This window comes from Manis javanica, chromosome 9, assembly GCF_040802235.1.
Source record: "Manis javanica isolate MJ-LG chromosome 9, MJ_LKY, whole genome shotgun sequence".
Lineage (NCBI taxonomy): Eukaryota > Metazoa > Chordata > Mammalia > Pholidota > Manidae > Manis > Manis javanica.
Genome location: NC_133164.1, coordinates 160,458 through 177,274, shown reverse-complemented (window position 1 = coordinate 177,274; position 16,817 = coordinate 160,458). Strand labels below are relative to the sequence as shown.

Sequence of the window (16,817 nt, the reverse complement as noted above, 5' to 3'; positions counted from 1 at the left end):
AATATGAATATTCGTTTGATTTTTATACTTGATTTATATGTGGATCCCACATTTCTCCCTTTATTATTATTATTATTTTTATTTTTTATAAACTGCTGAAGTGGTAGGTAGATGCAAGATAAAGGTAGAAAACATAGTTTAGTGTTGTAAGAGAGCAACTGTAGATGATCAGGTGTGTGCCTGTAGACTATGTGCTAATTCGAACTAGACAAGGGCAATAAAACATCCATGGATGCAGAAGCTTTCTCTCAACACAGCGGGGGGGTGAGGTTCTAAGCTTCACCACTGTTGTTCCCCAATTTCTCACCTGATGGCCCCCCAGAATTATGAAATGTTTTATTTGGAAAACAATGCCTTCACTGAGGCCCCAGTGACACTAAAACCGGGTCGAGCTTCCAGAGCAGCGGGGGTGACTGGTACCGTGCACGATGAGTCAGTGACCCGCTGCCCAGCTCTCTGCAGAAAGTGAGCAGACACTCCTACTTTAAAACACCAAAGTTCTCACATCACAAAACCAGCAGGTTCCAGCACTGGCACACCAACTGGGCAGGGAGGGGGCATCTGGGGGGACAGCCCTGCCCCGTGTTCCAAAAGGGGACGGGAGACACAGAGCTAAGCTGTCACCAATTACAGTGAATAATGATGACCGGGTGGGAAGAAAGACACTGCCTGCTTCCTGCCCCTGCCAGCCGCTGCCTCTAGCTCCCGGGACTGAGCCAGGAAGGCACAGGGAAGACAGAAAGCCCTCCAGAGAGAATGCCGCAGTGTGCTCCATACACTGGAGACGAAGACACTGAGCAAAAACATAATGACAAGTGGTTTTTTTCCCCACGTGACCCCTTATTTCCTTATTTCCAGTCAGGACATGCACAAACACATTCCTGGGTCCAAATGCTGAGAAACCCTTTCTCCAAATACTTGACTCGGAGCTGAGTGGAGCAGGAAATGATGGACAGAGAAAGGAATGCACAGATTCCAGATGGATGAAGCCGGCTGAAGGCTCGGGAGGCCCTCAAGGGCTCTGACTGCCCCCCCCACCCTGATTTCTAAGGGACCTCACCCCGTAACTGCAACGGACATCAAGCCATTTGTAGCCCACCAGCTCAGAGGGAATCATATCCCACAGGCAAGGCCCCTCACTTGCAGGGAGGCATCTGCATCCACCAGGCAGCCAGCTGGGGGCTCTAAGAAGCCGGTCAGTAAATTCTCAGGATTCACACTGGACACAAGAGCTGGTAGGTGGACACCCTGAGGCTGCTCCAGGCAACAAGTGGATGGAACTGCCCACCAAAACCTAGAGAATTGTCCCAGGATCGCCTCCCTTGCTGGCAGCAGACCCCGTCCATGGGGTGCAGGCTGCCGTGAGGCCACTTCCAACTGACCACTGCTAATGTACCAATGCTTGCCAGGGTTTCCATTCCATGTTTCCCTAGGATAACATCCCTCTCACTCAGATTCCAGAATGTTCTCCCAAGCAGGGTCCTCGGGGCTGGTCAAAGACTGGGAATGGCCACCTGAGCACCACCAGGGAGAGAGCAGGCCAGAAACAAATGGGAAAAAAACTATAAGAAAAACCCCAAGTTGTAGGCCTAAAATACTGAAAGGTTTCCCTATACAAACACAAAGTATTAAAAAAAATAATAATCGCAGAAAAAGCTTCAAGTCATAGAAAGTAGAAAGGCTGATGTTCCAGGGCAAGGATCCTGGCCGGGGCTGGGGGCCTGGTGGCCCAAACACATACCCGCAGACCCCTGAGGATGAGGCCCACGAGGCCACAGGCAGTGCGTCTGCAGCCTCCACCCTGTCGGGCCAAAGCAAAGAGCTTAAGACATGCTTGAGAAGCAGGGCCTCACGGGGCATGGAGGCCAGTTCCTCAGCTAATGGGAAAGAGTCAGCTTGGGCCACTTACACCTTGAGACCACACTGGGCACACGGCTCCATGGACCTCTACATGAGACGCACCCAGGGCCTACATGCTTGTGCTCCGTGTGCACACACGCAGAGCCGTGACTCTACAACAGGAGGCCTCATAAAGATGAACTGAACCCTCTGCCCACTGGGGAGGTCCAGCCTCCACAAGCCCTGACCCACCATCTCACACCGACAGTGTGCTTTCCTGTGAACAACACGTAGGCAGAGCTTACTGCCCCTGAAACTGACCCTTTGCAGATAAAATACCCAATTGTTTGATCTTAAGTCAAACACCATTCATGGTGGTCCACCTCGGGACAGGCCGGCAGGGACTCCTGAGAAGGCTGAGCTTGCCAGCTGCAGCAGGAGCTATCCGGAATTCCCCAGCCCAGCCTTCATCCCAGAGGCCCTGGGAGAGCCAGCCCCATCTCAGCATCCTTCCGCAGACCTCTAAACAAGAAGCCAGTTTGGCCAGGTCCCCTGGGGTCTGCACACTGATGGATTTTCCGGAACCAGTTCATTTTCCTGGTCTCTGCTAATAGCTCTATAGCCATCTCACCCCAGCAGTGGAAAGCCCCAATTTAGCTGGGCCAAAATAAGCAGATGCCCAGAAGCTCAGGGGCCTGGGGGTGAACCACCCTCTGGAAAGCACCCCACTCGCCTGCACAGGACCCTCTGCCGCCTGCTCTGCCCCTGGGGCTTTCCCTGCAGAAGGCAAGTTGGGTCCTGGAGGTGAGCGTGGGCCGCTCCTGCCATGGGGAGGGAACGGTCAGGCAGAAGCCAGAGGACGGGAGTCAAGAAGAACAGGGCCACCTCCCCAGGCAGCAATTAGGGCCCCAGACACTCGGAGGGGAGTGAGTAGCAGTCTCTGAGCCACCGGCTACCCACCCTGGCCTCTCAGGGACCATGTGAAGGCATCGTTCTGCTGAATAAGTCTCACAACATTCATCTGAAGGTTCACAGGGTGGAGGAGGCCTCGGTGAGGGGCCAGCTACCTCCGTCTAGGAAGTGACTTGGTGACCTACCCATGAAGTCCTCTATAACCACAAAAGCATGGGTTTTGCTTGTACAGGATCACCTGAGGACAACCTGGGCAGTCGTGAACTCTTGCTGAGTGACTTTGGGAAAGTGGCCTAGCTTCTCTGAGTCTTAGAGGAGGGGCCAGTTAAAACAGCTGTCGTGTGCACTGCACAGAATCGTCACAAGATCCCAACTTGACAAGGACAGCTGGCTGCTGCTTTGCTCAGTGAGTCCATGGCTCCCTGAGCAGCGACTCGGCTGTCGGGAGGATGGACAGACGACCCAAAGACTAACCAACCAGTTGTTCTAGGAACTACCAGGAGTGGATTTAGAACCAGAGAAACCACAAGAGCTAAGAAGGAAAATGAAACCTTTTTTCTTAAGGAAAAAACAGCACAAAACAAAGCCACAGACATCTCCAGGCCCATGTGGGTCCTCAACCATCGGATGTGCTTGACCAAGGGGGCTGCCAGGCATCACCTGGCACCTCTTACAGCAGCTGGGGTCGGCCTGACTCTGCACTAGACAACCGGTCCGCACAGAGCGCCCCTAGCCGAACCCACGTGGAGCTCCAGGAAAGGCCACACTGATGACCAGCACCCCGGACCCTGTTCCATGTCTCTGGGAGAATCCAGAAGCCCGAACCCAGTCCCAGGACCCCTCCATCCCCAGGGCCGGCGCAAGCGGGAGGAGGTGTTCAGAGGCCCTGGGGCCCTCACGCTGCCTCTGGTGCTTGTCAGGGAGCAGGCCCCTGAAGCCAGGACCCAGGCTCTGAGTCCCCTGGGCCCGAGCAAGGCCTGGTGACTCTGTTACTTTGGATTTGTCGCACTAGCAATTAGGGCCCAAGGCAGAACGATTCTTCACATATCTTTAAATCCAGATAGCAGGAACAGAGCTGTGAAGAGGGGAAAATGGACCGGAGTCATCCCTCGATGGACTCGGGCTCTGTGTGTCCCATCTCAAGGAGAGTCGATTCACCACCTGAGCGAGCATCCAGCCTCCTCCCAGCCTCCCAAGAGGGCGCGCCCCCCACGACATTTCAGATATTGAGATCGGCATTCACCAGCTGGGCCCTTACACCAGGAAGCTGACTGTCCCCACTGTGAGGTTCAAAAGCTTACTGGGAACTGAAACCAATGATGCGAGATTTCGGAGCAGATAGAGCTACGGCCCCAGGAAATCAAGCCCTGGGTGTGGAAACATGCCTCATGTTTTCAGGGACTCAGGAATGAGGCATCACTATTTGTGACCCCACAGTCATCTGCTGATCCATCATTCACAACCAAGATAAAACTTCACCCAAACCAAAAGCTTCTGATGCTCTGCTGTGTGGCTGGCCCTTGAGTTGGACCGAACGACCCTCGTGTGAGAACCACTTCCTCAGTCCCATCCAAGGAGCAACCTGGGAAGCCACGAAGCTGCAGACCCCCCTTCTCCCTCTTTCTCATGATGACCATAGGCTTGTATTTACACCACAGTTTCAATGTGTAAACTGTTAATCTGGAAGCTGCCTCACACTTAGAAAAGCAGCAGTCATCTGCTTCAAGCCTCTTTCATCCATGCCAGCTTCTGGAACAGAGCCAGGAAGTCTGGGGTCAGCCCGAGGCCCCTCACGGTCAGCTCCATGCCCCCGAAGCCTTCACTCTGCTCCACGGGCTGTTCACTCATCTCTGGACTCGGCCCCTGCTCTCATCTCCCCAGCACTTTTCTTGCACAGTAGGAGCCTTCTGAGACCTAGGCAAACTGCCTTGCCTCCCTGGGCCTCAGTGTCCCCTACAGAACGCTGTTCCAATTTTTAAAGTTGTGAATTTTGAACTCTTCACTTACCTATCTACTCCATAATGTCATATGCCTGCATAATAGTAATGTCCTTGCTTTCCCAAAACAGACCTCCTCCGACTTGCTTCCCTCTTCCCACAAAGCCCGTCTACATACCCCACCGGGATCCCCCCACGCGGCTGTGTGCGTCTTCACTTCTGAGTCTGCACACACACCTGACTTGTCCTTTAAGGGATGAGCTTAAGACTCTCTGCACTTGGCTTCTCCTCCTAGTCACCCCCAGGGGACTCCCTGCATGTCACACAGCCTGGCCTGGCTCTGGCCCACCCCTCTGACAGCTGCACCATGGCGACATCACCCTTTGAGTGGCACCTTTTGCTACTTGGTCAGGACCTGCTGGCTTTGGCAGCTCCTGCGTGTGCTCCTTCAGCTCAAGGCTAGAGCAGTGGTCACGCTGTGAGTTCCCCCAGACAGGCTCAGAGTGCAGGGACCAGATGCCGGTGAGCGCTCTCCCATGCAGGCACCAAGACCTTGCACCTGCCCTCTCACCTCTGACCATTCAGGGTGACGAGCACCACCAAGTTCCACCAGGCTCAGCCCCGCACAGCACAGCCACTCTGCCCAACTGCCCCACACAACTCCCCACTCATGAACCTTCACAGCAGATTCAAGGCCATTCCTCTGGAGCCCCTCCCGGCAGGCCTATGTGCAAACGCTGGTCCTCGATACAAGGGCCGGGAAGGGAGGGTCTCTGTTCACACAAGCTCCACATAAAGCTCTTACTTTCCACTTTGACAAACGAGGAAACTGAGGCAGAGAGGGCTGAGATCTCTCTAAAGTTGCAGAATCAGTGAGAAGCATAGCTGTCTCTGTCCTCAGCTGGCTCCCGGGGCTCCTGTCCCACGGGAAGAAGGCCAGGAAGGCGATGGGGGACACCACTCAAGGCCACAGGGAGCGAGGAGCACACAGCATTCACCCTGAAGTGTGACTTGTAAACCCTGCTTCTCAGGGTCAGCGGCCACCACTCCTGACTGTTCCCAGTGAATGCATCCATCTCCTCTGTAAATATGCGCGTGTCTGCAACTAAAATATGATGCACCGCTGTTCTGACTCCCAGACACCTCGAGGAAAGCACGTGTGTTTACACACTCAGAATGCATCATTCTCTCCAGAGAAGCTGATCTGTGTTTCACACCAAGTGCTACACACCAGCCACGCAGCTCCATGCTCAGCCCCTGCACCACACGCCTCGCCCCGGGGTGCCTGGGGCTCCCTGGGTTTCCAGGGGCTCTGCTTAAAAGTGGCCCTGGATTTCTGTGTTCTGGTCAAGACCGCATCTTCCTGATCTCTCTCCGACTTCCGCTGGGGCCCCTTGCTCAGCGACTGCCCCCTGTGGTCTGCCTGTAAGCGTCAGCAGCCCTGCCCCTCCCTGCTCAGACACCACACCTCTCGCTTTCCCAGCCCTTCACTAACCCAGCCACTCAAACCCACAATCACACAGAAAGGACAGACAGCCTAGTAAGTAGTAAGGACAAGAAGACAGGCTCAGACCCCAAACCTGCTCCCTCCCTCAGCTTCAATGTCATGGAGTTGTAGGAATTTAAATTAACCTGAGATGAAATGCACAAACTAGACACGGACAGTGTGCATCCTTCTCTCCCACTTATGCACAACAAACCCACCCCAGTCCCAGGTAAACCTGGAGCCGGGGCTGAAGTACCCCTTGGTCCCTGTGCCCCACTGCTGCCCAGGCATAGCCCATTAGGCACATTAGTCTGTAGGGGTTAAAAATAGCACAGGCAGCTAGCTGAGCTCGGTTAATAAAATATCCAGGTTAATTTTAGCATCAGTGAGCTCAAGGGAATATGAAATTCCTGATGCCAGGAACCATGTGTGGCTGACACAGCCCCTCCCCACACTGCTGAACACACATTCGGAAAAAGCTGCTGTTGCTGACGTCATTCCTTTAGAGTCATAAAACGTTTTCTAATTGAGAAGCAATTTCTTCTTGGCTCTGTGAAGACACTGCACCTAACAATAGTTATTTCAAATTGTTGAGGAAGACCACCACCCATCTGATCCTTGGACGGCCCTGTGGCAGGTACATTACTGCTTCCCATGGAAGAAATTGGGTTAAGTATCACAATATCACAATTTCAGAAGAGTGGACCTAGAACCTGAGCTTCCAGCGCCTGTGGTCTGGGCTTTCTCACCATGCTCTGTGCTCATCAGCCAAATGGCCAAGGGAGGTACAGACAGGGGCTCTGCTCTCATCTCCCTCGGCACCTTGCCTGCAGGACCTCCTGCTTCTGGAGGGTCTCTGTGTGTGTCCAGGAAGGAGGACAGGGGCTGAGCAGGCTGCTGTGCTCAGGCTGGACACAGAATGCCTTCAACCTCCTCGGCGGACAAGTTCTGATCTTCAGAGACGGGTCAGGAGAAGGCGCTCTAAGCCCGCAGGGCTGCTTCGCCGATGCAAGCGCAAGGACAGGAGAAGGCAGCAGGAGGCCTCGCCCGGACACACACGTCCACACACAGGCTGACTGAGACTGGGCCCTCAAGCCAGGATGGAGACCACCGACAGAACAAGAGGGCTTCTCTCTCGCTGGGGCACGAGGCTAGGGCTCTTCTTCAGCTTGAGAGAAATAGCTTTGTATACTGCTCTTAATTTAACACACTTATCAAGGAAGAACCAGTGGTGATGACTGTGAAGAAGGAAACATGCACTGGGGAGTGAAGCTATAATCACCAGGCTCACAGACGTGCTGCGTCCACAGCAAACACTGCCCAGCAGACATGGCCTGCAGATCTCCAAGCTGCTTTCCTGAAGCCCTGACTCACGGAAAGTCGGAAGAGCACACTTCCTCAAAGCCTTCTCGCAGGACATAAGATAGTGGTGCACACAGGGCAACTGTTACCAAAGACAGACAGTGCTCAGGACCATGCATGCAGAACTACCCAAAATAACTATGAGACATAAGTGGGAAAAGCAATAGGTTTGGCAGGACAGGGACTGGAAACACTTGCAATAAAAATGCCTTACTTTATCTGGCACTTTCTTAATTAAGTACATTCTCATTTGCAAAAGGTAGAAAGAAAAAGAAAGGGAAAAGGGGGGAGAAGAGAGGAAGAGATTCTTCCCATTTTCTCCAACGTTAGCCTCTCCGTGAGACCAAGTACCATCACACATTCCGAAACTACTAAAAAGCTAAAAGGCCTAGTGCCTGCACCTAAAATTCTCTCCACCCCCTAGAAATGTTCTGCCTTTTTTCTTAGCAACAGGAGTAGTGCTATTGCTTACTGGTGTACCTTTAGGGAGAATGTCTCTTTCTGTCTCTTCCTGGGAGTGAGGGGATGGGCGTTCATGTAAGCCTGGACCACAGGGGCCTGTAGCTCCCTCCGGATGCAGTGGCCAGCAACTGCCTGCATTCTGCATGTGGAAAAATGAGAGTGGAGGAGGGAGGACACTAGCCCTGGGCCGTCCAGCAGGCCAGTGGCACACACAGGGCAGGCAGCCAGCCAGCCTACAGACGGGGCTTGGAGATGAATGGGTGGCCTGGCCAGTGTCTCTGGGAATAAGGCAGGAGGCAAGTGGGCATGTGATCGCACACATCCGCCCCTCCTCCAAGTCAAGTGCGGGGCCCCTCCTCATCTTGTCGGCGCCTCCCAGATCAGGGTGTTCAGGCCACACCCGGACAAGGCACAAAGGGCTGAAATGGAGAGCCGAGAGACCACCTTCCATGCTCAGGGTCACCCTAAGCCTGCCCTGCTAACATGGGCTCCCTCAAGGCACAGGACACCCCAGACCAGCCCACCCACGGCTCACTCACAAGTCTGTGGCCTAGGCTCTCCCTCAGCAGCAGTCCAGACCACTTCTGTCTCAAATACAGGAGGGCGCCCTGCCTTGGTGAGCAGGCCCTTGCTCCTATCACGGCCCAGCTGTGAAAGCAGATGCCTCTCTCCTGCAGCACAGCGGCAGAAGGCCCTGAGAGGCAAGGGAAAATGGGCTTCTCGGATGTGGAACCACGTCCAGGGAGCAGGACAGCTGGTGCTGGGCAGTTCTGCCCACCCTCACGCTCTAGCCCTCAAAGGTGGGGGCTGCTCCAGTACCAGTCCCCAGTGCCTATGAGGGGTTAGAGATCCCTGATGCTTCAGTCCCTGCACTCATCATCAGCCAAGCCGGGCACCTTGCCTGTCACTTTCATACTAAGAGACTCAGCATTGCACTCCACCAAAGTGGTGGCAAGCACAAAAGTAGAGCACAAAAGAGAAAAAGCCTAACAGAGCAGCAACTGCAAACCCCCTTCCTTCCACACCAGGCCCTCCACGTTGCGGTGCAGAAATCCCCCACCAGGAGTGTGCACTGGCAGGACACGAGAGCTGCTCTCCTGGACCTTCGGGTGTCTCCTCGCCCTCTGGCTTCACATACTGTGCTGTCCTAGAAAGAAAACAATCCTCTCTGCTTAACATACCACAGTCCCAAAACCCTGCTTGAGCTGAACTGGGGCTGGCTGTGCTGGGCCTGAAGCACAGTATCCCCATATCCACTCCTGTCTGCTGCACCAGGAAGCCTGGCACACACCCCCACCACATCCCAAGCCCCCTTTGCCCCCCTTGATTAAGGAAGTGCCTCCAATCCTCTGGGGTGACAGGACCCCCACACAGCTCACTGGACCCGGCACTCAGTGAAGGCTCTTGGCTGATGGGACCCTAACAGAGGCCCGGCCCTTGCCACCACTTTGGTGGAGTGCAATGCTGAGTATGAAAGTGACAGCAGATTTCAACCAAGTAAACAAGAGAAACCCTCTCCAGGCAGACTCCTCAAGGCTGAGGTGCTACCACATCCTACCAGTAGTGCCTCCAAGCCAAGTATCAACAGTGTCTCAGCAGTGACCCATAAACCAAAATAAAGCGGACAGGAAACAATGCGCTGACTTGGGGTGACTGGCATTCCTCAGGCAGCATCGAATGTCATCAACGACTGACACTCACACTGTCACTGGGTCGCTGGCACTTTTCCCAGCGGCCCTTTCTCACGTGGGAACAGATGGGAATGTGGGGCACTCCCCGGGGACAGGGAGTTCCGTGGCCCCTGAGGACCTCAGCACGTGGGGTCCTCGGAAGCCTCTCTGGCATGAGCTGTCCCCTCACCCGGCACGTTTATGGCATCAATGTGTGACAGTCACTCCAGGCACCAATCATTTTTGGGGAAGAAAAACTGCACATCACCCTCCCAAAATAAAACAGAACTGGGAAAAAGCAAATCTCTCCAGATAAACCCAGGAAGTCCAGATATAGCCTCCCAGCCCACTGCAGAATCTGCGGTCATGTCCCTCCCCCAGCCTCTGCGCCCGGGGAGAAGGGCAGAGCTTCGGTGACAGGGCCTGAATGGCAGCGCTGGCGGCCAAAAGCTCTGCAGCCAGTTCTCAATGGAGGGGGGCGGGGTGGCTCCGGCGGCTCCCCGCCCTGACGGAGCCCGGAGCAGAGCACCTCCACAGACTCACACGCACGCACGTGCACACGCATCCACCTGCACAGACGTGCGCACACACACGCGCGCACACCCGTCCACCGCACAGACCCGCGCACGCTGGCCCCACGGCCCCGGAGCACGCGGAGAGCCCACACTCCCAGGAAACCCCAAGGAAACCCCCAAGAAAGGAAGTTTCTCGCGCAGCAGCTGAGGGGGGGTCGCGGTCTGCCGTCCGCTCAGCGCCCCCCACGGCCCACCTCCCGCTCGTCGCGCCCCGGGCCGGGCTCACCGATCTTGATCTTCACGCTCTGGAAGATGCGGAGCCCCTCCTCCTCCACCGCCATACTCGCTGGGCCCCCGGGAGCTCGCGGCCCCGCTGGACGCGCCGGAACCTCGGATGCAGCGGGAGCAACCTCAGCCTCCCGGCCGAGGCCGCGCAATCCCCGCGCCGCCGCCCCGCCGCCCCGCTCCACCGCCCCGCCGCCCCGCCCCACAGGCCGCCATCTCCCCATTGGCCGGGGCTACATGGGGGCGGGGCGTGTATGTGCCGCCCACGATGCTTCCCACCTGTCCATTGGCTAAGAGCTAGGAGGCGGGAGCGAAGCGGCCACGCCCATGGCCCAACGGCAGCTCCCCACTGGCTGAGGCCTGGAGCGGGGCGGGGTTGGTGCCAGAGGCGGGATCGGAAGGGCCCAGTCGGGGTTGGGAGGGGGCTAGAGGCTCCGGGGGCCGAGGGGCCGGCGCTGGAGGGGCGCCGGAGGTGGGGAGCGGAGGGGGCCCGCGTGGGGAGGGCGACCGGGGCGGGGGGCACGGAGGACGGAGGCGCGCGGGAAGACCTGGGGAGGCCTGGGTCCCAGAGCCGCAGGCGCCGGCGGGGGCTCCTCGAAGCCCCGCTGCTGCCGGGGTTGCTGACGGGCAGCGGGGTGGGAGTCTCCCGGCCCACCCTCGTCTCAGAGCCTGGAGACAGGAGCGACTGCGGCCTGGCCCCCACCTCCTGGGTTTCTTACACTGCAAGGATCTGTGTGATTACCTCGGTGGAGAAATTTAGAAAGTGGCGGTGCTCTGGGTTTTAAGAAACTCAGACCTAAAGGTATCACCGTAGAAGGACTCCCTGGCCCAGCTGAGTCCCCTCGGAGTGTGTCCAGAGATGACCCCCAGGGAGCAAGAGCTGGCCAGGAGGGGGGCAGGAAAGCCCTGGGCTCCCCGCTCGCATCTCCCCCCGACGCCCTCTGCTGCCCCCCCCCGCGCCCACTCGCACGAGCCGAGGGAGGGCGAGGGCCGCACTGCCCCGCTGACCCCCAGGCATCCGCAGGGCCCCTTCCTCTCCCCCAGGCCCCCTCCCGACTTCCTCTCCTTTATCTGTACAGGGCGGGCACCACACACACCCTGCGTGTGCCTGAATACATGCCTGTTTGTTTCACTGCTTCATCCTCACTTCCTAAAGAAATGCTTAGAATTGGAAGAATTAATGTCCATTCTTTGCCCTGACTACTGAGCCTCCTGCCTGGTTCTCCGTCACCGGCAGTTTATCCTCTCAAGACCCTCGTGTGGGGCGTTTGTGGGTGGTTTGCGTGGAGTTTAGGCAAGCAGCTTTTCTTAGTTCAAACCCATGTTGCTGCTAACTCGAGGACCCCAGGAGGTGTCTGTGGCCATTAAAGAAAATGTGAGAGAAAGAGGACTTCCTCGGTACGTACACACCCTCATCTCTTGCAAGAGACCCTAAAACAATGCTGTGTACCACTGCCAGGGCCTGATGACGAGGAGAGGGGTGCTCAGGGGAGGTGGGGTGCTCAGACTAAGGAAGCTGTGTCAGGGTCAGGACCCTTCTTGGGTGGAAGGGAGACCCCAACGCTTGAGAGAGGGTTCGTCTGGAGTAAATGCCCTTAAAAATCTTGAATTCCAGGTATCCTTAAATCTTCTGGACCTGAACAGGTGTCCCACCTCTCTCTGTAAAGGCAATGCTCTCTCTGTGCTTGACGATGACACAGAAACCCTGTAAGGCATACATGTGCCCCAAGACCTGCCTCCAGCCGCAGCGCTCCACCCATCGGCCTCACCCAGCTGGAGAAGTGCTGGGTCCACCGAGAGAGAAAGGTCCGTTCAGCAAAGGAGCTTCAGGACCCAAGAAACCCACGCAGTGGGAGCTGGGAGACTGAGTGCAGAGCCAGATTCAGAGAACGCTGGACTTGGAGAGGCAGGAGGTGAAGGTGGGGAGGTTAGAGTCTGTTGTCTTGGGATCATTCGACCATGATACAGGATTTGGCCCCTGGCAAGTACCCCATGCTCCCAGTACAGCCTTTGGAAGCTCGTTAAATGTTCTCCCACACATCTGAGTGCAATGCTGTCGTGGCAGACAGCAGAGGCAAGCACCCGAATACTCAGAGTGGGCACAGGAGGGTAAATAAACTCTGTAAGCCTTTGACTAGGTTTCCTGGAAAGCCCAGAGGACACACCACTTATGAAAGTGATGAACAATGTGCTGGTGGGACCTTCACCAGTGGGGGCAGCCAAGAGTATAGCTCGATTTATACAATCAAAGGAGATCCCAGAAGGTGTCTGGAAGCCAAAGAAAGTTGTCCTAATATAACGTCACAATCCCTAGCCCAGTTTCCAGACGTGAGGCTGTTCTCGTCTGCAGAGCCCACTGGTGGGAGCAGAGGACCTGGCCACATTGTACGTGGTAGATTCCCGAGGAACTTCCCAAAGGAGTCTGTGGCTATTTGCTCAAGTAATGGTACACCTGAGAAGGGGAAACAAAACACCTAAACATTCTGAGGGCTGTTGGGTACAGGGTCTGTGTCAACACTGGTGCCCAGGAACCTGAAGGCTGTCATGCCCCAGTGAGAGTGGGACTTGAGAGGTCTATATGAATGGAGCCCTAGCCCAGGAGTGGCTAACCATGGATCCGGGCACCTTCCAAGTGACCCCCCCCCCCCACTGCACAGATGGCAGTGGTAGGGGTGTGGAGTGGTCGTCTGGTGGCTTAGGAGATGTTCTAGCAGAGAAGGCCAAGTGGGATACCAGGGGATTATCAGAAGTAGTGACACATCCTGGGGGAGAGACAGAGCCCATGACTGCCCGTAAAGACCTAAGGGGTCATTTAATTCAGCAGCCCCACCTCTAATACCAGTTCTGGAGGAGGCAGTGGACCCACAAACTCAGGCCCTCAGGGATCCCAGTTGCAGGGCTGTGCTGATGTGCCCCCCCAGGCATGTGATGTGATGGGCAGATCCAGCCCATTGTGTATGGCCACAGAGCTGACAAATGCCCTGGATAATTTTTCTCCAGTGCGCATTGTTTGGGTCACACACAGCAGAGAAGCTGCACTGAGTGCGCCTGTAGTAAGGCTCTCCTGAGTGTGCAAGCCCAGACGTCCTGTCCTGCTCCTGGAAGGGGCCCGAGGGCCCAGGGGCACGTGAGCCACACTGTCACATGTGGCCCCTCCACCACAGGATGGGGTGGGCCTTGCCAATGTTCACCCGCGGCTCCCTCCTGGGAGGGTGGGGGCCACACTGTCCACCCTCCTCCAAGCCCAGGATGGAGCTGCACACCTGGGAACACGAAGGAATCCCTTCTCTTGGCAGCCAAGGAAGCCGCTGTGGTGTTCTCCAGTCTGTCCTGCTATGGCAAGTGAGAGGCCTCATTTTGAAACTCAGAGATAAGACAGAAGCAGCCTGGACCGCTGGGTCACTCCACAGAGGGCAGCTGTCCTGGGGTCAACTGCAGGCTGTCCGTGAATGCCAGAAATGAAATTCCGTGTGTAAAACCAATACCATCTGGGAATTGTTGGGGTAGCCCAAGCCTGTCCGATCTTCACTAATAAGACCTTAATAGAGTTTTTATGGGACGCCACTTGGTTAAGATCAGTGCAAATGTCAATTTGAGTTAAGAGTGAACTATAACTCAATAGTTAATGGATTTACCTGCTGAACAGATTTGTGTAATGCCTTGATTGCTTATTATTCTTGATCCTAATTAGCCAAATATCAAGGTATTTTTGAAGACATCCTGAAATCAGCAGTTAACTAGACCCCAAATTTCGTCTTCTTAGCTATGGCAAGAGGATAGGATTTTTTTTCCCTTCTAAAATCTCCATCAAATTATCCCCAAAGAAGTATTATTTGATGATAATAATCCTCCTTCCCTCCTTCCCTCCTTCCTGATTCACATAATTTAGGAAGACTCTATTCTGACACTGGATTCTCACAGCAGAATCACAGCACCCACTCTGAGGAGAAGCGATCCTGGAACGCCAGAGAACCCAGCACCTGACCACAGAGGGACCCGACTGCAGAGCCGCGGTAACGCAGAGCGAGCCCCAAACTGCCTCACTGTTAGAACTGTGCGAAACAAATTTCATCAATGGCCAGCAAGAGCTGTTGCTCTGTGAAACATTAGATTTAGAGATGTGACATAATCTCAAAGAAACTTCAAAAAGGCAAAATGTATAATGTGCCCACCATTACAACACAAGAATTTTTATTTCTGTCTCAAGGTTTTAATAATATTTACATACAATTTTACACAGTAGATATATAATTTATTGTAATGAGTGTTTACTCTGTTTAGCAACTAATTTATTAGCAAACCTTTGTCCAGAACCTGTTCGGTCCTGTGGGAACACCAGAGAAGCCCAACTGCCCCGGGGCCCTCAGGGCTCCGAGGGCTGTGAGCTCCTGCTGCAGCTCTGTCTGCCTGCTGTCAGCCCAGCTGAATGGTAAGGCAAGAAAGACAAACAGCAGAGAAATCCTGGAGTAGAGAGTCTCCAAGAGGCAGGTACAACGGAGCATGCATGAAAACTGAAGGCCCGTTTCCAAGATGTGATGGCCACAGGAGACTGGAGAGCCACCCGGCACCCGGCAAGGTCCACGAGAGCTTCAGGGTGTGGGTGGCATGGAGGAGTGGACAGTGGCAGCTGGCTGAGGAGGACATTTGCCAAACTGCATCACCGGGAAGGACCCGACTGCAGAGAGGCAGAGACAAAGCTGCGGGCGGTAACATGTTCATTTGACTTTGAGTATGAAAATGATTGACACTGTGTCTATTACATTTATGGTCTGTGACATACCATTTAAATTACTTTCTATTCCTTCAAAATTATTTGATGTGAACGTGACTCTTCTCCCCAATGATCTCTAAGTTTGTGAAATAGGCATAACAGAGGTGCCTGCCACTGCGTGGACCACGGGTGGTTTGTGGGCTGTGGTATAGCAGCTAGCCAGTGTCCTACAAATGAGAAACATCACTGCCCCGGGACAAGGGTGGGGCCATTCCACTCTCAGCCTGGTGATGCCAGGACAGAGCTCCAGGACAGGGCAATGGGTGAAGTACGGACACTGGCTCTGCTCTGGGTCTGCCAGGCCTGCCCAGCCCCCACAGGCACAACAACGGGGACGTCAGGCCCCCTGGGTGTGCTTGCAGCCAGTGCAGAGGGAGGCTGGCATCTGAGGGACTCGGCTCAGGTTCACACTGAGCAACTTCTCCCAGGGAAGAAGATGCCCTGCAAAAGATATTGTAGCACTAAGCCCTCTGTCCACTGCAGCTTATTTGGGACAGCCAAACCCAGAAACAGCCTTCAGCCGGTCCTCGGGCAGGTCACCAGCTCCCAGACTTCACTCGGCAAAAGGAACAAAATATTGATGCCCACGACGGCCTGGGTAGATCTTGGCTGAGAGAGGAGGGCCCGTCCCACACGCGGCAATTCCCCTAAAGGATGAATTGTAAGGATGGAGACAGACGGGGGTGGCAGGGTCGGGGAGGGACAGGTGGCTGTGGCTGAGCAAGGCAGCAGGAGGGACCCTGAAGGACAGAGAAGTCTGCTTACCCACAGTGGTGGCCACATGGAGCACTCGCGTCAGGGTCACACCAACCTAGACACATGCAAGTGCAGGTGGAGCTGGAGCAGCCCGAGGGGTGCGGTCATGGCAGCGCAGTCTCCTGGTTGTGACCTTGCGCCATGGTCACCACCATCCTGGGCCATGTCACCACTGGAGGAAACTGGCTGAAGGGCACATGGGTCTCTGTATCATTCCTTAGGATTTCATGTGAATCTACATTTCAAAATAAAAATGTTTTGAACAGGACAACACGGTGGTAGACAGAAATTGGCTGACTCTCCTGCTGCCCCACTCAGGCCTACGCCCACTCCTGCGGGGAGACTGAAATCTGGCTCCCCACAGGAAGGGTGTGCCCTGTGTTTACTCACCTTGCCCTGCGAGCAAACGGTTGATGGTGTCAAGGGAAGGTCCTTTCTTGCAACACCGCAGGAGTCTCAACTGCACTTGCACCTGCAGCTCCAGGAAGCCCAGGCAGGCCTGCTCCTCTGCCACCCCGTGTGCAGGGCCCCATTCCCCAGAACCTGCTCCATCACCCAGGCTTGGCTACCTCTGCTTCCTCCAGGAAGCAAGCAGACCACTGGGATTGCTCTCTTAAGGCTGAGGTTTGGGCCACATGAATGGGCATGTGGCCCTCCCCACAGGCACCCGAACCAACACTGGGTGGAAGCAGCTGCTCAAACTTATTAAAAGTAAATGCATTTTGGTCACAACCTGATACACGCACACAATGACTCGATATAATGTGTCCCAACATTTTATATTCTATCCTAGCTCACTTAAACTAATATGACTTACTTAGT

General features: G+C 55.1%; 1 protein-coding gene and 1 long non-coding RNA gene across 7 annotated transcripts in view; one reads left to right on the top strand and one right to left on the bottom strand.

Moving 5' to 3' along the window:
• RASA3 (RAS p21 protein activator 3) overlaps positions 1–10,636 on the bottom strand; it is a 91,892-nt gene extending 81,256 nt beyond the window's left edge. For 2 of the 4 annotated variants that reach the window (XM_073212290.1, XM_073212291.1), the window contains exon 1: positions 10,470–10,634. Coding sequence is in view for 2 of the 4 variants with exons in the window: in XM_037024869.2 (XP_036880764.1) it covers positions 10,470–10,524 (55 nt within the window). In the remaining 2 variants the exon portion in view is untranslated. Of the gene's footprint in view, positions 1–10,469 lie in introns of all 4 variants that reach the window. The other 2 variants (XM_037024869.2, XM_017665056.3) reach the window with 2 other exon arrangements.
• Positions 10,637–10,895: 259 nt separating this feature from the next.
• On the top strand, positions 10,896–16,225 carry LOC118973614 (uncharacterized). Of its 3 annotated transcripts, XR_012120946.1 has the most exons (4): positions 10,999–11,270; positions 11,548–11,866; positions 12,084–12,381; positions 14,358–16,225. It is a non-coding gene; the product is annotated as an uncharacterized lncRNA (long non-coding RNA). The 3 variants fall into 3 exon arrangements; XR_012120947.1 differs by lacking the exons at positions 10,999–11,270; positions 11,548–11,866 and adding an exon at positions 10,896–10,940; XR_005063059.2 differs by having other exon boundaries at positions 10,999–11,866.
• The last annotated feature ends 592 nt before the right edge of the window (positions 16,226–16,817 follow it).